This window comes from Setaria viridis, chromosome 9, assembly GCF_005286985.2.
Source record: "Setaria viridis chromosome 9, Setaria_viridis_v4.0, whole genome shotgun sequence".
Lineage (NCBI taxonomy): Eukaryota > Viridiplantae > Streptophyta > Magnoliopsida > Poales > Poaceae > Setaria > Setaria viridis.
This window is the reverse complement of record NC_048271.2, coordinates 36,384,090-36,406,422: the sequence shown is the minus strand read 5'-3', so window position 1 is coordinate 36,406,422 and position 22,333 is coordinate 36,384,090. Positions and strand designations below refer to the sequence as shown.

The window sequence follows — 22,333 nt, the reverse complement described above, 5'->3', positions numbered from 1 at the left end:
TTATTGAGTTACAAAGATATCCGTCGCAATGGTTTCCATGTGGAAACACATAGTGACAACAAAGATGAATATCTATTCATCACTAAAAATGATGGATATAACAAGCAAATGCTTGAGAAAATTTCTTACCTATCAACAGGATTGTATTACACATACATCAAACCCGTACAACATGTTGCATACAAGATAATTTTTCAAAATCTTGATGCCTTCAAGGTTTGGCATGATCACCTTGGTCATCCTGAAATCACGCATGATCGCCTTGGTCATCCCCGAATTGGGATGATGAGAAAAATTATCGGCAATTCAATTGGTCACAAATTGAACACTTCAAAATTTCCCAAGCCTTCAGACTTTGTGTGCACCGCATGTTCCATGGGAAAATTAATTTTACGACCCTCTTATCTTAAAATTAAGGCTGAACCACTACAATTTCTTGAACGCATTCAAGGAGGCATTTGTGGTCCTATTCATCCATTAATTGGACCATTTAGGTACTTCATGGTACTTATTGATGCATCTACTAGATGGTTACATGTATGTTTACTGCCCACAAGAAACCATGCTTTTGCAAGGTTCATTGCTCAAATTATCAAATTTTATGAGCATATTATCCTGAATTTGCTATCAAATCCATTAGGATGGACAATGCTACTGAGTTTTCCTCACATGCCTTCAATGACTATTGTATAGCTCTAGGCATTAATGTGGAACATTCTGTTCCTTATGTACATACACAAAATAGATTAGCCGAATCTCTTATCAAGAGAGTAAAATTAATTGCTAGACCATTACTACAGAATTGCAAATTACCAATATCATGTTGGGATCATGCGGTCCTACACGCCGCTAATTTGATTCAAATAAGACCTACTGCATACAATATGGTTTCCCCGTTGCAGTTAGTATGTGGGAACCAACCAAGTATTTCCCATCTATGAAAATTCGGTTGTGCTATATACGTACCGATTTCACCACTGCAACGTATATCAATAGCCCCCCATAGAAAATTGGGGATATATGTGAGGGTACAAATCACCATCAATCATAAAGTACCTCGAGCCTCTTACAGGGGACTTATTCACAGCCCAGCACGCTGATTGCATTTTCGATGAGGATAATTTCCCGGCATTAGGGGGATACACTACGTACCAAACAAAATGCCATGAAATAAATTGGAATGCCACTGGTATTTAGTCCTTTGATCCACGAACTACATAATCTAAATGTGAAGTTTAAAAGATTATTCATTTGCAAAACATTACAAATAATCTACCAGAGGCATTTACCAACTACAAAGGTGTCACAAAATCATATAATCCTGCTATTAATGTACCAGAAAGAGTAGCAATTCCTACTCAAGATCTCCCAAATCAAAATAAGAGGGGGAGAGGTACTGTTACAAAGGATAAGGCTGCACAAAAACCTCCACGGAAACCATGGAAGGTTACTTCAAAAGTGGTAATTGCAAATCAACATCAAGTTGACAGATACCAATTGGATATTGTAAATCCAAATAATATGGATGTTCAACATATACATCACATACCCAGCACAAGTGCACACAATAATATAAGTGTTAGGACATCAGAAGACCCTAACTCTATTATTATAGGAATTCATGATGAGTCACAAGGGGTAAATGAAATTTCCATCAACTATACTGATTTTGGAGAATCATTCAATAGAAAGACTACAAATGTTGATATTTATTTCGCCTCGAAGATTGTAAGTGACCTTCGACCTGATTTAGAATCTAAGTCCATGACAGAGTGCATCAAGCACTCCGACTGGATCAAATGGAAGGAAGCAATCGAGGCAAAATTGCGCTCGCTCAAAAAATGAGAGGTATTCTCTGAGTGATACCTACTCCTCATCATATTTTTCCTATGTGATGAAAATGGATTTTTGTCTGTAAAAGGAATGAAAACAATGAGGAGTGAGGCTTGTAGCACAAGGGTTCATGCAGAGACCCGACATCAATTTTGAGGAAACATATTCTCGAGTTATGAGTGGTATAACATTCCGATATCTCATATCATTGGCAGTACAAAAAGGTCTATCCATGCATCTCATGGATGTAGTGACAACATATCTTTATGGGTCACTAGATTCGGATATCTACATGAAAGTTCCTGAAGGACTTGATATTCCGAACAAGAATCATTCTCGCAACATGTATTGTGTCAAACTTCAAAAGTCATTATATGGCTTAAAACAGTCGGGAAGAATGTGGTACAATCGACTAAAGGAATTCCTTCTATAGAAGCTTTTTTTCCAACAATGATGATTGCCCATAACTAGATTTTGTATTATATCTGTGTATGTTGATGATCTCAATATCATTGGGAATACACAAGATATAAATGAAGTACGCAACCATCTTAAGACGGAATTTGAAATGAAAGATTTGGGTCAAACCAAATTTTGCTTAGGCTTACAGCTTGAGCATCTCCCAATAGGGATTTTAATACATCAGTCTGCATATATCCAGAAAATTCTGCAGAAATTCAATATGGATAAATCATATCCATCCAAAACACCTATGGTTGTTTGATCTCTTGATATTGATAAAGATCAATTCAGACCAAAAGATAAAGATGAAGAGTTATTGGGACAAGAAATTCCATATCTCAGTGCCGTTGGAGCGCTAATGTATATCGCAAATTGCACAAGGCCTGACATTGCATTTGCGGTAAACTTACTTGATAGACATAGCGCTGCTCCAACAAAACGTCATTGGGTGGGAGTTAAGAATATCTTCAGATTTCTCCAAGGGACAATACACTTGGCTTATTTTATAAATTTGGCCAAGATAAAACTATGATTGGATATACAGATGCTGGCTATTTATCTGATCCCCATAATGCCATATCTCAAATAGGCTTTATATTTTTACATGGTGGAACGACTATATCATGGAAGTCATCAAAATAGGCTAGTCACATCCACAAATCATTCTCAAATAATTGCATTATTTGAAACTTCACGTGAATGCGTATGACTTTGCAAAATGATTAATCACGTACAACAGTCATGTGGTATAGGTTCGATCACGAATCCTACAATTATCTATGAAGATAATTCTGCTTGTATTGCACAAATGAATACGTTATATAAAGAGCAATATCACAAAACACATTGCTTCTAAATTATTCTATCCTCACGAATTACAGAAAAAGGGGAGATAGAAATCTTGCAAACCAAATCATGTGATAATCTTGCAGATTTATTCACAAAGTCCTTACCAACATCATTATTTCAGAAATATATTTTTGGAATAGGTATGAGACGACTCAAAGATTTGCAAGCATAAGGGGGAGTCATTCCTTGATATAACCTATACATAATCTTCTGATTATGAATATGCACTCTTTTCCTAATGAGTTTTTCCTATCAAGGTTTTCTCATATATAGGTTCTAATGAGGCAATATGCATTACAAAGCAATCGTATATGTCATATAACATTTTCTCCTATATTTTCCCCAAGAGGTTTTAAAGGAGTTTTTTCTATGACATATTTACACTACTCCTTATATTTTTCCCACAGGGTTTTTGAAGGAGATATACAAACACTGTTTACAAGATCACATGAACCAATTGATAAGGGGGAGTGTTGTGAATCACTAGAATTAGTGATCAATTACCTTAATTATATAATCAATTAAATATGTGATTATCACATGAATTAGTGATGTCATTAGCGCCCTTCCGAACTGTCACCCCATGCCCTTAGGCTTGTATAAATATGTAAACAGCATCATCCCATTCCATTACATCATTTCACTTTTCACTTTCCAATAATTGTATCTACCGTATTCCGTAACCTCTAAGGGTCTCCAAAACGCTCATTAGCCATCGTAATCCTCGTATCACACAGGGCATGCTAAGCAGAGGATACATGGTTCAGCTTACCATCACTCTCTTTACTGTAACAGTGCTCAGCTAAACTAGAATCACGTAACCTGAGCAAAGGATACATGGACATGAATATCTTTCTGTTTATATTTATGATTAACCCTCTACATCCAGCTTGCCCCAGGTTACAAAGTGCGGCGGTCTAACTCCATAAACACCTTCAATCAAGCAAACTCACTTTCTTGATCACAAACACTCGCATCATGAACCTCAGTTTGCTCAAGGGATTCTCTTCCACCTGTATCAAATATAATAGATTATAATTTGACAAGATTTCACTAGCAGCAAGAATGGCAACCTTCTTTATCAAGGATAAAGTAAAAGGATCAAGCAAAACGAGAACAGTTGTGAAAACAACACCGAGCAATAACTTCATTTGAAGTTGGCTTTGGCCAATACATTGTTACAGGCTTTATTCCCTTGTTTTGGAATTGAAATGGCCTCAAGGCACTTTGATCCCTTTTAGAGTTATATGCTAGCAACATAATTAGAAATGCAATCATATGGGAATGATTGATGATGCATTTACTGATATCATTTATTCAGGGTTAATGTAAATAATTTTGTGCATCAATTGTCAGGTGTTTGAATTCGTGCATGAGAACAGAAGTGTCATTAAGTCAAAGAAAAAGAAACTTTCATCCTTCCAAAGCATTTTAGTACCGACATGAAGCTGAATTTCTCTGGTAACGGGTTGTGTACCATTTTAATGAATGCATTCCTCTGCTACCATTTTTTTTCCCAATAACTAATTAAGCCATTGATCAATTCAGAACTGAACGATACGGTATTATGGTTTACCTTTTAAGTACAACGATGTTACTGTTTTCTTGAAGAGCAACCACTGCACTGCATGTAACAGTTCAACGCAGCAAAATAAAATTTTGGTTCCCAACTACAGCAAGCTGCCCCAACATTGGTCGTCAACTAACACAGAACAGTGCATGGTGACCCTTGGTGCTACTCTACCATTGTGCCGCATCCTCATTATCAATCTTGTCCTCCTAAATTAAGTGCACTAACTTGCTAAGTTCCCATCCCAATTTGGACATTCAGACCTTCCTAAGACAAGGAATATTATGATCAGGCTTTATATCCTTACATTGTGTTTTGACACCCATACAGTGCTACATTTTGCTGGGAATGGGCTGAAAACCATTTATTGGACGTGGATCTGCCACCACCATATCTATATATTGGTAAAGGCAAGCTTTGCTGTTCACTTCACCTTTTGTTTTCCAACCATGGACTGCAGCCTCGAGTTTTGTTTTCAACTCATACAACCCAAAATCCTAAATAGCATGACATAAATGACACCCAGAGCAATCATCACAGCAAGGGAAGGAACAGTGGAGGTTACCTGAAGTGTTGAGATGTTTGGAGATCCCACTGGCAAGGTAGCAGCGCATAAAACCGAGGCGCCTCTTGGCATCAAGCTTCACCAGTCCTTGCAGAGTCCCCACCCTCACGTCAACAGCAAATACCATCTCCATTTCTGCCCTGCCCCTGCCCTTGGACAGCAAGTAAACAACATCATTATCGTCAGCTCATGGTGGGGTAAGCCATGCTAAGGCGTCCCGGAGACAAATTTTTCTCCGTGGTCTTCGACTTTATGCCTCCATGGAACTTATGCAGCAACTTATAATGCATTGTGATGTCAGCAGGGAGGTCGATGTCCTCCGAATGCACAGAGCATCGACACTGCCAGTCATTCCATGAAGTGACCGGGATAGGCATGCTCCATATGGTGGCCTTCCAGCTACCAGGGATAAAGGAGTACGACTGCGGATCTTGCATGCGCAGCCATTCGTAGTATGATTGAGGATCAGACGTGGAATGGCCCATGGTTGGCTGAGTGATCTCCAATTCTCCATCTCGACATACTTGATAGCTAGTGTCTCTGCTCTGGTTGACGACGATGTCGCGGGAATAGTACGGGCAGCCATTGAGGAACTTGCTCCAGTTGCCCTTAGCGGGCAAGGGCAGCGGCATGTCACGAAGCTCGGGGCTCTCTTCGAGCACGTCACGGAGAACTATGCCTCGCCAGAGATCGACCCAGCCAACTGTACCTCTAGGACCTCTGAGCGTGATCACCTTCGTCGTCACATGGACATGGTAGATGACCCCTTAGCGCTGAGTCAGGGAACCGGGCACACTGCTTCCCTAAGCGGATTCTTCACAGTCAAGCTATCATTGCTGGGGAAAGCGCCTTCAGTATTGATCCAAACCCCCCTTTAGTACCGGTTGTGCAATCGATATTGCTAAGTTGGTACTAAAGGGGTCCTTAAATAACCGGTACTAAAGGATCCTTAAATAACCGGTACTAAAGGGGTCTTTAGTACCGGTTGAGGAGACCAATCGATACTAAATTGGCTGACTTGGCAGCTAATTTAGTACCGGTACTAAATTCTTCTTTCTTTTCTGTTTCTTTTCTCATTTTCTTTTCTGTTTCTTTATTCTATATTAGTATTTTGTATTTATTTCCTTTGCGTATACGAGTTCTAATACGCAATATATATAAAGTTGTATTTAATCTATAATATTACATTTGAGATAATATTATACATAGACATGTTGTGCACACATATATGAATAATATTACATTGCATCAACTCTCTAAGTTCAACATTTTGGATCAACTATTCTGAACCTGAGTCCCGACGGTGATGCCTCCCGCTGGATTTACTACCTCATCCAGAAGAAATCCACTGAGTTGTTCTTGAATTGCCCTGATTTTTTCCATCTCGAGAAGCTCTTCCTTCATGTGCATAATCTATATCATTAGTAAAGATTATTATATTAGATCAATGGATCTGCACAATTAGAACTAACTTATTGTTAAGAAATTTGTATACGTACTCCGAATTCGTGGTCAGTTATACGCTTGGGACGTACAAAGCTATGGATGAACTCATATACATAGTATCCACATAAATTATTTTCTGGATTCTATCTCAAAACACTATATATATGGCAAAAGAAGTTATGAAGTATTTGTTATGTTCAAGGAACTGACATGAGATGTGCAAATTCAATACATACCGGGAATTCAGAGTGGATATGAAGTTGCTCCTTGAATTCACCTGAGTGATGTTGACAGAAGTGAGCCCATGCTCTGTTAAGCATGTCTATGAGGTCGGTGTATTGATTTCTTGATCTCCTCAGAGAGTTCAGGATATAAACCATGCTTCGATCAACCACGATAATAAGGAGTATCTAGTGGAAGTTGTATATATATGCACAGTGAAAAGCTATTTAGTCTTATTAGCACCCTTCTGTTTTGGTTTGCTTGACATGTCCTTCACATAGAAAACTTGAGTCACTTCATTGGCTAGGACGAATGGTTCGTCTCTATATCCAATCTTGTTAAGGTCCACTATTGTCATCCCATAGTTGTGTGTTGTTATGCCTCCTCCAGTAAGTTTCACCTATTAGCACCAAAACAGAGGGATTTTCAAAGGTCCATAGTCGAGTTCCCATATCTTCTCAATAACACCATAGTATATGTCTTTTTTTAATATTGTGTATTGCATCTATATGGACACCACTATTTTGGTTTGTGCTTTTTTGATCTTGGGCTCTCGTGTAAAATGTGTACCCATTTATCTTGTATCCTTAGAATGTCGATACTGAGATATATGGACCCCTAGCCAACCATGCTAATTGCTCTTCAATCGTGTCATCACCCATCAGTCGTCATCGCAACCAAGATACAGAAGTGCCAATGTGATGATGTGTAATCCAGGCCTCAGTCTTCTCTTGGTTTGAGGACCGTACAATGGTCATGTGCTCCTCCATATATGGAGCTACCAGGGATGATTGTTGCAGGACCGTGAAGTGTGCTTTACGAAATGTACTCTCATTGATGTCCATCCGAGCTTTCCTCCCTAGTGTTCCCTTTCCCTTGAGTCTTCCCTCATGGCGTGATACAGGGACTCCAATCGAACTCAGATCGTCAATAAAGTCAACACAAAACTCAATGACCTCCTATATTCCATATTCCTTTACGATGCTTCCTTCTGAACGGGCACGATTACAAACATACTTCTTCAGAACTGTCATAAACCTCTCAAAAGGGAACATATTGTGTAGAAATACAGGACTGAGAACAAAAATCTCTTCAACAAGGTGGACTAGAAGGTGAGTCATGATATTAAAGAAGGAAGGTGGAAAGACCATCTCAAAGCTGACAAGGCATTGTACCACATCATTCTGCCGCTTTAGTAGATTGTTTGGATGGATTGCCTTCTGAGAAATTATATTGAGAAATGCACATAGCTTCACGATTGCCATTCTCACATTCTTTGGTAGAATACCCCTCAGTGCAGTAGGCAGCAATTGTGTCATCAGGACTTGGTAGTTATGGGCCTTTAGATTTATAAATTTCTTCTCTTTAATATTTATTATTCCCTGTATATTTGAGAGTAGCCCGATGGGACCTTGATACTATTCAAGCACTCAAACATGCTTTCCTTCTCTTCCTTGCTGAGAGTGTAACTGGAAAGATGCAAGTAATGTCCATCATCTCTCTTTTCCGGATGTAGGTCATCTCGTTGTTTCATACGTTTCAGGTCCGTACATGCTTCAATTGTATCCTTTGCCTTTCCATATGTACCTAGGAAGCCAAGCACGTTCATGCAAAGATTTTTCATCAGGTGCATCATATTGATTGCATTACGGACCTCAAGGACTTCCCAATAAAATAGCTCCTAAAATATAGACTTCTTTTTCCATATGGGGGCATGTCCGTCCTCATCGTTCGAAACAAGTTGGCTACCAGAGCCCTTGCGAAAGACTACCCTCACATCCTTAATCATAGAAAATACATGTTTACTATTACGGTGAATGGGCTTAGTACTTTTTTCTTCCTCCCCATCAAAATGCTTCCCTTTCTTTCTTAATGGGTGCTTAGCATGAAGAAATCGACGATGGCCCATATACACGACCTTCAGACTATGTTTCAAATACATACTGCAAGTATCATCTAAACAGTGCGTGCAGGCTCGATATCCCTTGTTTGTCTATCCAGACAGATTACCAAGCGTCGGCCAATCATCGATGGTTACGAACAACAATGCTCATATATTAGAAGTCTCCTTTTTTTCCTCATCCCACGCACATACACCTTCTTCCTTCCATAACAGTAAAAGTTCATCAACCAACAATCTTAGGTAAACATCAATATCGTTGCCAGGTTATTTTGGACCTTGGATAATTATTGGCATCATAACGAACTTCCGCTTCATGCACATCTAGGGCGGAAGGTTGAACATACATAAGGTCATAGGCCAAATTCTATGACCACTACTGAATTCACATAATGGATTGAATCCATCCATACTTAAACCAAATCTTATGTTCCTTGCATCATTTTTAAATTTGGAAAATTCTCTATCAACTGTTCTCCACTGGGACCCATCAGCGGGGTGTATGATAATTTCATCTTGCTTACGTTCTTTTTTTGCCAACGCATCAACTTTGCATGTGCCTTATTTATGAACAAACGCTTCAAGCGAGGTACTACAGGAAAATACCACATTACCTTCGTAGGAACTTTCTTCTTGTTGGCCTGCCCCTCAACATCACCCGGGTCATCTCGCCTGATCTTATAATGCAGTTATCCGCACACAGGACAAGCCTCTAATTTCTCGTATTCCTTACCGCGATAGAGGATACAATCATTATGACATGCATGTATCTTTTGTACCTCCAAACCTAGAGGGCAAACAACCTTTTTCACTTCGTACGTTGAGGATGGCAATTCGTTCCCCTCGGGAAGCATATTCTTTATGATTTTCATTAACTCATCAAAATCCTTGTCAGAAACTCTATTTTTTGCCTTTCATTGCAGCATTTCCAGTGTGGTACCCAACTTTTTGTGCCCCTGTTTGTAATTTGGGTACAACAATTTCTTATGATCATCTAACATACGCTTGAACTTCTTTGACTCCTTCATATTCTCACAGTCTTCCTTTGCATCTTGCAACACCTGACCTAGATAATCGATAGGACCTTCTTCCTCACTCATCTCTTCTTCAGCCTCGCCCATTGGAGCATTTACAAAGGCATGTCCTTGAGTCCAGTCAGGAATGTTGTCATCTTCTTCTTCTTCATCATCTTCCATCATAACTCCTCTTTTCTCGTGCTTGGTCCAAACAAAATAGTTAGGCATGTATCCAAAGCTGTATATGTGAGCCTGAATAGCCTTTCTGGATGAGTAATCCTTCTCATTTTTGCAATTTCTGCATGGACAACAAATGAAACCAGACGGCGGCTTGTTGGATACCGCCAGATGAGAAAACCATGCAAGCCATTAATGTACTCCATGGAGCGTTTGTCTGCGCGCCATTAATATACTCCATGGAGCATTTGTCTGCGTTGTACATCCATCGCCGATTCATCTACAAAGTATTAACGAACCAAAAATTTTCTAATTATGCATATAATTATGAAGCATAACAAATATCATACAAATCTCATAAAACTCAAATGTTGCTGAAAGTTTAGATAGAAATACACAAATTTAAATTTCAGACCCAAACAAAATGATACACCATGACAAACTCAAATGTTGCTGAAAGTTTAGATAGAAATACACAAATTTAAAGTTCAGACCCAAACAACATGATACACTGCGACAAACTCAAATGTTGCTGAAAATTTAGATAGAAATACGCAAATTTAAATTTCAGACCCAAATAACATGATATACTACGACAAACCATCCACTGAGTACTATCTAGAAGGACTTTAAGCATCCTTGGGCGGCGAAGATGAAGGTTAGCTGACCTAGTCTCATCTTGTGGTTTATTTGTGCCTCCAGCGACGGTAGTACTCGGTGGACCTTAAACCCCCGGGACTGGCGGTGGAGTATAATGACCACCAAAATGAGATTCCTGACCCGCCGCAACAACATCTTCATGATATTTTTACAAATAACAAAGCATTGCTCTCTCCCATGTGCTCATTTTCTTCGGCTTATGATGAGGGCCAACTATGGTTTTTCCCTTGCCGCGAGAGGAACAACAATCGCCCCCACCATCGCCACTGCCTCCAGCAGCAGTAGCCATCTCTATGTACCACAATTTATTTAGCTCATATTTGCAAATGAATAAACTATGAACAAATTATATTTTTTTCCACAATTTATTTAGCTCAAACATAACATATAAATGAAAAATGTCTCCATTGTAGCTCATTCTAAAAATGACTAAATACATACCTCTATTTAATCTTATTATCTCTATGTACCATAGTTTATCTCGCTTATATTTACAAATGACTAAAATATGAATAAATTATATATTTTCCCATAATTTATTTAGCTCATATTTGTAAAAGACTAAACTATGAAATTATTCCTCTAACCTCATATTGATCAATTTCTTTGATTAATACGAAACACAACATCCAAAAAATTGTAGCTCAAACATATATAACACATGCATATAAATGAAAAATTTCTGCATTGTACCTTATTCTTAAAATCACAAATTACTCTAGCTTTAAAGTATAAAACTTAGTATACTAACCATGTATGAAGGGAGGATGAAGTTTCTAACCTTTAGGACACTTGAATGAGTGAAATCCTCACAAAATGGTCAAAAATCTGGTAGCACCTCGCCTATTTCGCCATGAATGGATGAAGTCCGAGCTGGAGGAAATGGCTCGGGTAGAAGGAAGAAGACACCTAATTTATAGGAGGGAAGTTAGTACCGAGTGGAGGCTTCACCCGGTATTAAAGGTTGCACATTGGTACCGGTTGGAGGCTTCAACCGGTACTAACATGCAACCTTTAGTACCAGTTGAAGCCTCCACCAAGTACTAAAGGGGGTCACAGGGGGCTCTTGGGGAACTAGCCGTTAGACCCGGTACTAATGATCACATTAGTACTAGGTTAAAAACTGGGGTCACAGGGGGCTCTTGGGGAACTAGCCATTAGACCTGGTACTAATGATCACATTAGTACTCCGGTACTAAGCCTCGGGATGAATGCCGAGTTTTCCAGTAGTGTATTAAGCTCGAAACGATATGCCGTTTCCTGTTTTCAAGTAACAAGTTTATGTTGGAAAAGGACCCCAACAAAACAATATACTCCCACCGTCCCAAATTACTATTTATTTTGACTTTTCTAGTTACATAGCTTTTGCTACGTATTTAGACATAGCATATATCTAAATGCATAGCAAAGTCTACGTATCTAGAAACACTAAAATGAATAGTAATTTGGGATGGAGGGAGTAGTACACTATTCGTCCTATAGAAACTGGACTAGAGCCATCAGCCATATTATCACTCGGGAGAAATGCAATTCTATTAAGTAAAAACACAGGCAAGACAAGTAGGCAACCAAGTAAACAGCATGGCAGCATCCATAATCTCTAACTATGCCCATCAGCAACTTCCTTAAAAGTGTAACGAGCTCGATACTCTTTCTGCTAGGTGCCTAGGTCTCATATATCGCCTCAACCGAAGAACATATGGGCTTACCGCTTACTGGTTACATAGCTAGCACATGGTAACTTTGGTAGCATGAAGGTCTCATATCGCCTTAACTGAAGAACTTACTACAGCACTAACAGCCACGTAGATTTCAAGAAGTTCAGTTTCACGCCTCCTGCTACCGTAGTATGCATCTTGTATGTTGATCGCTGTCGCTCTACAGAGGTATGACCTCAACGTTGTCATCTCCAGTCTTTGGTGCTTCATTCTCTGGCGCAGTGGTGGACAGGGGATCTCAGACATGCTCATTTCTTGCACCAGCGGTGGCTTGACGATGGTTGCTGAAGTAACACGCTGGGCAGGAAGGTGGGCTTTGCTTTCACGATGCTCCTGACAGATCGCGCACCAGTGCAGAGTGCAATGGTGTGAAAATATAAGACAATTGGGTAAACGTGGTTAGCAAACTCGCATCCTACGATTCCATGTTATATAGGTGCAAAGGCTTGACAGATTACAAAGAAATAGAATTACAATCTTGTTTCGGCAGAATAGGAAACAAACTAGTTTATCTCTAATTCTATTCTATCTCCAAGATGATTGCAATCTTCTGATGCTGGCCGAATCCCTCTGGTGTAATATACCAGGACTGCTCCTTGCGCCTGACCTTCTGAATAGAAGCTGGTTCGGTCTCCTGACTAAAATCGAGTCCAGTACAAACACACGAACCTCCTGATCATCTAACAGCCCCTCTCAATCTTAACCCGGTTTCTTAACCATGTTAAGATTGTTCTTGAATGCTTCAAATTTCTGAGTGGACAATGCTTTAGTAAAACCATCCGCAAGTTGGTCACCTGACGGTATGAATCGAATGTCTGCTTCTTTGTAACTCTTTCTCGGACAAAGTGAAAATCTATCTCAATGTGTTTAGCTCTTGCATGAAAGATAGGATTAGCTGACAAATATGTCGCTCCAAGATAATTATCACACATAGACAAGGAGTCTGACTTTTAACCCCCAATTCCTTCAACAAAGCTTCCACCCAAATTAATTCAGCTAGCTGTGGCATTTGCCAAAGATTTGTACTCAGCTTCAGTGCTAGATCTTGATACCGTGAGCTGTTTTCTGGCACTCCATGAGATTAAATTCGGTCCAAAGAATACCGCAAAACCACCCGTCGAACGACGATCATCAACGCATCCTGCCCAGTCAGCATCAGAAAACGCACTAACGAGAATTGAACTTGAGGCCTTAATACTCAACCCCATACTGATTGTACCTTTAACATACCGCAATATCCTCTTCGCTGCACTCCAATGAGAAGTCGTTGGAGCATGTAAGAATTGGCATACTTTATTTACAGCAAATGCTATATCAGGTCGAGTCAAAGTTAAGTATTGCAATGCACCTACTATGCTGCGGTACTGAGTCAAATCTTCAGGAGACAGGAGCTCACCATCTTCTCTTGACATCCTCTCGGCTGAGGAGAGAGGAGTTGGTGACTCTTTACAATTTAGCATACCAACTCTTGTCAAAACATCTCGAGCATATTTTTCTTGACACAACTGTATTCCATCTTGCATTGGCTGAACCTCAATACCAAGAAAGTAACTCAGATTTCCAAGATCCCTGAGAGCAAATTCTTCTCTCAAATCCATCAGTAACCTTCTCTCAAATCCATCAGTAACGCTGTCACCGCTTTAGATGATGAGCTAGTCACAATTATGTCATCCACATATATGAGCATAAAGATCGTAACTCCCCCCTTTGAGTAAATGAACAGGGAAGTATCCGATTTCGAAGCTTTAAACCCAAGATCATATAATTTAGAGCTAACCCGAGCATACCAAGCTCTAGGAGCCTGTTTCAAACCATATAGCGCCTTATCCAGTTTGCACATTGTGGATCCTCAAATCCTGGTGGCTATTTCATATAAACCTCCTCTTCAAGAATGCCATGTAGAAACGCATTCTGGATGTCTAACTGTCGTAAGCACCATCCTCTAGCAACAGCTATAGAAAGAACCAGTCGAACAGTAGCAATTTTGACAACAGGATTGAAAGTATCTTCATAATCAATTCCATACCATTGTTTAAACCCCTCTACCACTAGTCGAGCCTTGTATCTATCAATACTCCCATCAGATTTTCTTTTTACTTTGTAGACCCATTTGCAATCAATGAGGTTAACACCTTGCTTGGGTGGCATCAAGCTCCAAGTCGTATTCCTGTGTAACGCAACAATCTCTTCATGCATAGCCTAAGTCCATCGAGAATGAGCAAGAGCTTCAGTTAAATCATCAGGTTCCCCTGTAGATCAATAACCACTGTAGCGAACAGTTCCGTCGGTGAAAGTTTTTGGCTTAGAAATACCACTCTGGGACCTTGTCATCATGCGCCGATGTTGTTGCTGTCCAGTTGCTGGTGCAGAAAATCCCGGCATAACATATGTGTCTCCCCCTGGTGCAGATGATCCCACGGGCACACGCGGTGAGGAATCCTGCGCAAGTGTGCCGGCCAACTCGGTGGTGTCAGCTGGTTCGGCAGAAGGCGGGAGCTCGTCCTGCAGCGAATCAGCCTCCAATTCCGCGCCAGATTGCGTCAGATGATCAACCTGGCTTTCAGCGCCGGTCTGGCCGCTAGCAAAAACCGGAAGGGCAACATATCTGATGTCCTGGACAGCGTCCGAGGCTCCCGTTTGTTCCTGCTGTGTTTCCTGTACATCACCACGGACACTAGAGGAATAGTTATGAGGGTTAGATAAAATCGAATCATTGCTAATTGCTCCCCCATAAGCAGTAGATTGCAGATTTGGAGGAAGGAGTAAGATTTCTTGGCGAAGTCTAGCCCCAGCATTTTCATGCAGGGCCTCGAACGGGAACACATCTTCATAAAAAAACGACATCTCTAGATATATAAACTCGTCCAGTGGATATGTTGAGGCACTTGTAGCCCTTGTGAAGGGAGCTGTAACCAAGAAAAGCACATTTGACGAGCGAAAAGCAAGCTTTCTAGCATTGAACGGCCTAAGATTTGGCCAACAAGCGCATCCAAAAATTCGCAGGAAGGAGTAATTTGGTTTTTCATGACACAAAAGCTCAAGTGGGGACCGGAAGTTTGTGACCTTGCTCGGCAACCGGTTTATGAGACAGGTAGCAACAAGAAACGCCCCGTCCTAGAATTTCAAAGGCATGGAAGCTTTAGCAAGGAGAGCCAGCTCGACTTCTACTATATGACAATATTTTCTATCAGCTGATCCATTCTGTTGGTGTGCATGTGGGCAGGAGACTCGATGGGTTATCCCATTCTTTTGGAAGAAAAGATTTAGTTTTTCATATTCACCACCCCAGTCAGTTTGCATGGCTAAAATCTTTTGATTGAATTGTCTTTCGACAAGCTTCTGGAAATCAAGGAATGCATTGAAAACATCAGATTTATGTTTAAGAATGTAGATCCATGTCTGTTTACTGAAATCATCAATGAAACTGACATAATAGGTGAAATGCCCAACAGAGATAGGCGCCGGTCCCCAAAGCAAGCAGAGTAGAAGAATAATTTTCTGATATCGAATAAGGTAGTTGATGACTTTTAGCTCTTTGGCAAGAGTCACACACAGACTCGATATTATTATTGTTGACAAAAGGTAAATTGTAATCTCTAAGGATGCGGGACACTATAGGGAAACCTGGGTGGACGAGTCGACTATGCCACCGTTTTGTGGACGGTTTAATGATAGCTAGAATTTCTTTATCTGGACTCCCATCTGCTGAATGCGACACTAGGGGATAGAGACCCCCCTCACATCTTCCTTGATGAAGAATTTTTCTCGTTGCCCGATCCTTGAAAGGAAAAAATTGGGATGAAATTCAAAAATAACATTATTATCTAGGGCAAGACGATGGACAGAAGCAAGATTTTTATGTGCGCTTGGAACATGTAGGATGTTTTTCAAGAAAAGATTGCGAATGGGGGTTTGCAAAATAGCATGACCGATATTATTAATCCTCATACCTTGGCCACTTGCAGAATAGACTTGATCTCGACCACCATACTTCTCTTGAACAGTCATCTTCTTAAGATTGCCGGTAAGATGATCCGAGGCTCCACTATCGGCGTACCAGTTTGTATCAACACCATATGCTGTCGCTTGACCAGAGTTAGCCATCTTGTTACTGTTTGCTTGATTGTCCTCATCATACCTATACCAACACTCCTTTGCTGTGTGGTTGGGCCGATCACAAATCTGGCACTTTGGCTTAGAGCTTCCGTGACCGCCCCGCTCCTAAACATCTGACGGCCATCTTCTCCTCCAAAATTTCTGCCACCTCTATTTGCTCCACGACCGCGGCCAAAATTCCCGCGGCCCCGAGTATTAGAGCTGCCACCTCATCCTCTTGATGCAGCATTTGCGGATGATTGGTACTAAGGACCAGAGTTATCATGTAGCATCTCCAATCTTGATTCATACGCCATCACTTGGGTGTATAACTCACTCAATGAGATCTGATCCGTGCACCCCATGACCGAAGTAACAATAGGGTTATATTCACTGTCCAATCCAGTAAGGATGAAAGATATCATCTCGTCATCTTCAACCTTCTTTCCAGCGCCCGCAAGCTCGTCGGCGATTGCCTTCATCTTGTTGAAATAAACTGAGGTTGTCATGTTTCCCTTCTTGAGGGTCGACAACTGCATCCGCAGATGAGTCACTCTTGCACAAGATTGAGCAAAGAACATATTCTCTAACGCCACCCAAACCTCTGCAGACAATGCTAGGGTTGCTACTTGTCCCAATGCATCTTTTGTAACGGAGTTGAACAGAAACGCAAGAATTTGCTGATCTTGTGCCAGCCATGTGGAGTATGCCGGATTGCTAACAGTCTCCTTGGACTTGTCATCCTTGATGATCTCCAAAATTTCAGGTGGGTCTTTGATGGATCCCTCTAGAATTCCAAGCAATTGCGCCTCCGTGATGGGCGGAAGAACCTGCGCCTTCCATAGTACGTAGTTATCCCTGGTGAGCTTCTCGGTGACTTGAGGACCGAGTGGTGCTAACGCCGTTGCCGAGGAAGATGAGGACACCATGACAGTCGATGCTCTAGATGAAGAGGGCTCTGATTATCATGTGAAAATATAAGACAATTGGGTAAACGTGGTTAGCAAACTCGCATCCCACGGTTCCATGTTATATAGGCGCAAAGGCTTGACAGATTACAAAGAAGTAGAATTACAATCTTGTTTTGGCAGAATAGGAAACAAACTAGTTTATCTCTAATTCTATTCTATCTCCAAGATGATTGCAATCTTCTGATGCTGGCCGAATCCCTCTGGTGTAATATACCAGGACTGCTCCTTGCGCCTGACCTTCTGGATAGAAGCTGGTTCGGTCTCCTGACTCAAATCGAGTCCAGTACAAACACACGAACCTCCTGATCATCTAACAAATGGACCAGTCAAGAATTGCATGGAGAGTCCTGGTGGAGAAGAAAAACACTGAGATGTGGCATTTAGGTTCATGACACAGTTACAGGAAAACTAAAAACAGACCTACACCCACTTAAAAGAGGACTAGGTTGTTTGAGAAACATCAAGCGTCAGAACATAAATGGAAATATTATAATTCATCCTATTTTACGGTAGTCACTGAAAGTTGATGGCAATGGAAAAAGAAATGGAGCGTACACTGAATTTCAGTGATTAACGGCGAAGAAACTAATAAATGTTCAATAGAACATTTAGTGCCTGCAAGAGATAATGACAAACAATGCAACTTTACCAAATGACACACCTCTCCAGGCCAACCTACTTGAGGCCTGAAATCACTATCATGTCCCAAATGAAAACTGTTTCCTTTTTTTTTAAAAAAAAGAGACAATGCAAGTATGTAAAGCTACTGAAGAAAACATTACAAACCATGAGATGGTATTTCTTCTGAAGATTTCCACGAGATAAACTGGTACCGGCAGTACATAACATCCAGCCACAGAGTAGTCCTTCACCAATCAGGCATGATACTGCTGGGTCAGTGACACCATGAAATGCTGCTGTTAGTATAGCCAGTGCAATGCCACCTTCAATGCAAAGAGCATGGAAAGTGCAAGGTTCTGTCCATGGGACTCCTGTAAGGGCTTGAATATTACGTCCAAACAGCACACAAGGACAAAGTAACCCAGTCCAACCTACACAGAAATAAGAGAATGTTACATGCTGAAATACTCACTCATTAGTAATTCTAGAACAGTATATATCTCAGAACATAACTGGCCAGTCACATAAAGCAGATATTGGCAGTACTCTCTTTGTTTGTTAGTTCAGTGACTACACATTCCTTGTTAGAATGACAATACAAGCAACATCAAAATCACATGGACAGGAAAAATAACAGGTGTGCCCAATGCTGAAGCCTAACATATTATAGAGCTTGTAATCGCAATTCATTAATGGGAAATGATTGCAGATATGGTATAAGTATTTGAACAGTTAAATTTGCAATGCAAAGAGTGATTGATTCTTCCGAATAAATCTGGAAATCCATACCGGCTAGAAGCATGACGAAACAGGAGCTAGGCAAGCAGGGAACACATTAAGAGGGTCCAAAGAGGCCTACATATTGAAATTGGTACCGTACCAAATTGTGGTATCTCCCAAGTTATAATTACTGGTACCTGTCCAATGATCTGGTAAAAAGAAGTTGCAAAACTAAGGGAATGTTTGGATACTAGGTGCTAAACTTTAGCAGTGTCACATCGGATGTTCGGATGCTAATTAGGAGGACTAAACATGAGCTAATTAGAAAACTAATTGCAGAACCCCGATGCTAATTCGCGAGACGAATCTATTGAGCCTAATTAATCCATCATTAGCAAATGGTTACTGTAGCACCACATTGTCAAATCATGGACTAATTAGGCTTTATAGATTCGTCTCGCGAATTAGACTCCATCTATACAATTAGTTTTGTAATTAGCCTATATTTAATACTCCTAATTACCATCTAAACATCCGATATGATAGGTGCTAAACTTTAGTGGGGTGTATCTAAACACCCCCTAAACCTTACTCAAATTTTCCATGGGAGCCTCAGGGGTCATTTTGGACACAAACATTAACGGTATGCCCCAATCCACTGTAAGCATGCCCAGGTTAATTTAAACAGTAGTGCTGTTCACAGCATCAACTTCACAATCAAAGTGTTCATTCGACATATATAATCGCTTGCGCTTCAAGCAGGTGTGGTCTGACAGACGTCAATTAAACTAAATACACTGCTAACAGCCTCCCACCATATGCCCAAGCACCAGGAAAATCTACAGCAGCATAGAGTATAAGAGCCCCATATCTTGAACTTTCAACAACAGCAGCTCAACTCTGTCCCTATTTCCTACACATATTCACATAGTCATTCCTTGTTTCCTGTCGCATGTTATGCCTCCAAACATCAGCGCACATGACGAACTAATCCTCAGCATCAGCACATGTGAATGCACGAATCCTCTGCAGAATCCCTCAGAACTAGTAGCGTGGTCACGGATCCGACCCCATTAACACTACATTCCACGGGGAAAAGGTAGAATCTAGTAGTACAGCGGACAAATTGGGGGTAGCGTAGAACAGAGAGAGTGACAGGAAGCGTATAGCTCTCGCGGTCCTCGGCGCACCCGAAGATACCGGTACTCTATTAGGATAATCATGACTTAAGTTTTTTTGAGGATGAGTCAGTACGTGTGTCAGGTTAGTTTAGTTGCATGCAAGGTTGTTAGTATGTTAGTGGGTGCGTATGGCGCATGCAAGGTTGTTGGTTAGTTAGCGCATACATTTGCATGCGTGTAGAATTAGTATGTTAGGCAGCGCTGCATGGCGAGCGAGTGGAGCAGGTCCTGCATGCGGATCATGACGCAACGGCCGGCGTGAAGGCTATCCGTTGTGTGTCCCCAGCCTATATGAGGCCTGGCTCTGTACTCCTCCCGAGTGCATCGGTAGTAGGCAAGTCCAGAGAAAATAAAGTGCCAAGATACAGGCCGGTACGCGGCCGCAGCGTTCGTCGCTGAAAATAGCTTGTGTTCATCGTCTCCCTCACCGGTGCTTTGTGTTCGTGAGTGCGAGTGAGTTCCTAGGCGAAGCCAACATTTGGTATCAGAGCCAAGGTGATCGAAGATGTCGTCCCTTGGACCGAAGAAGCCGCGCATCGACGACGACGGCTCTAGCAGCTCACCTCGTCCGGTCGTAGTGGCGAGTGCCACCACTATCGAGTTGCCGCTGCTGACCAAGACCAATTACCATGAGTGGTCTTTGGTTATGCAGGTTTCCCTAGAGGCGATGGAGCTCTGGGATGCCGTGGAGGTGGTATGCAAGGAGCGCGCCAAGGATCGGTGGGCGTTGGCTGCCATCTTGCACGCGGTGCCGTCGGAGATGAAGGCCAGGCTCGCCGTGAAGAAGTTGGCGAAAGAAGCGTGGGACGCCGTGAAGAAGATGAGGGTCGGCGATGATCGTGTGAAGTCCGCGAGCGTGCAACGTCTCTTGAAGGAGTTCGAGAACGTCGCGTTCCGCAATGGGGAGTCTGTCAACGACTTCACGATGCGCATCAACGGGCTTGTCGCCAGCCTGTGCGAACTTGGTGAACCGATGGAGGACAGCCGCGTGGTGAAGAAGATCCTGTGCATGGTCCCGAAGAAGATGAAGCAGGTCGCCGTGGCGATCGAGATGTTTATGGACTTTGACACGACGTCCGTGGAGGAGGTCATTGGCCGGCTGCGCGTAGCAGAGGATGCTGACCTTGAAGAAGTTACAAACAGCGTCGGGCGGCTGTACCTCATCGAGGAGCAGTGGGAAGCACGTCGCCGTCAGTGCCGTGGCAAGGAGCAGGCGAGCGGTGATGCGACGCGCCATGGTAGCAACAAGAAGGCAGTTGGCCGTGATGGCGGTCATGATGAGAATGACGATGGTGTAAGCATAGTCTCGGGGTCCAGCAGGCAATCAGAGTGCCGCAACCGAGGAAAATGTTTCAACTTTGCAAGCGTGGGCACATCGCAAGAGACTGCCCTGAGTCGAGGAGGGAGAGGGTGCTGCTAGCCGACGCCGAGGATGAGCCGGTGTTGCTGTGAGGATGAGTTGCGCAAGTCAAGAGTAGGGGTAGTTTGTTAGGATAATCATGACTTAAGTTTGTTTGAGGATGAGTCAGTAGGTGTGTCAGGTTAGTTTAGTTGCATGCAAGGTTGTTAGTATGTTAGTGGGTGCGTACGGCCCATGCAAGGTTGTTGGTTAGTTAGCGCGTACATTTGCATGTGCGTAGAATTAGTCTGTTAGGCAGCGCTGCATGGCGAGCGAGTGTTGCAGGTCCTGCATGCAGATCATGGCACAACGGCTGGCGTGAAGGCTATCCGCTGTGTGTCCCCAGCCTATATGAGGCCCGGCTCTGTACTCCTCCCGGGTGCGTCGGTAGTTGGCAAGTCCAGAGAAAATAAAGTGCCAAGATACAGGCTGGTATGTGGCCGCGGCGTTTGTCGCTGAAAATAGCTTGTGTTCATCGTCTCCCTCGCCGGTGCTTTGTTTTCGTGAGTGCGAGTGAGTTCCTAGACGAAGCTAACATACTCCAGGGCTCGTCGACCGGCGGGTGGAAGTCTGGCAGAAGCACCTGTCGGCACGCTTCGCACTTCTGAACCTCCAGCTGCATTACAAGCCAAATACACGCAAAACCCCAATTCATTAGACCGGATCAAAGAGGACACCAAAATGCGCGCAGGGAATTTGCGATCAATCGATCGATCCGGAGAGGGACAGACCTTCGGGACGCGGATGGGCTGGTTGAGCTCACCGGGGCGGATGTCCTCGGTGCCCGCGGGCACGTCCCCATCCTTCTCCTCCTTGCGCAGCTTCACGTACTGCCCCGGGCGGCCCGCCTCAGTCGACGCCATGGCACTGCGTGCCACGTGTCGGCGAGCAGATCGAGGTGACCCTAGGCCCTAGCTTCCTCCCTTGC

The 22,333-nt window shown here is 42.2% G+C and overlaps 1 protein-coding gene and 1 non-coding gene across 2 annotated transcripts; one reads left to right on the top strand and one right to left on the bottom strand.

Moving 5' to 3' along the window:
- Positions 1 to 16,816: 16,816 nt before the first annotated feature.
- On the bottom strand, positions 16,817 to 16,956 carry LOC117841133 (small nucleolar RNA Z247). The gene has a single exon (XR_004637166.1). It is a non-coding gene; the product is annotated as a small nucleolar RNA Z247 (small nucleolar RNA).
- Positions 16,957 to 20,511: 3,555 nt separating this feature from the next.
- On the top strand, positions 20,512 to 21,464 carry LOC140221194 (uncharacterized). Its single transcript, XM_072290507.1, has one exon. It carries the CDS (start codon positions 20,512 to 20,514, stop codon positions 21,424 to 21,426), a length of 915 nt encoding a protein of 304 aa, XP_072146608.1. The 3' UTR covers positions 21,427 to 21,464.
- Positions 21,465 to 22,333: the final 869 nt, after the last annotated feature.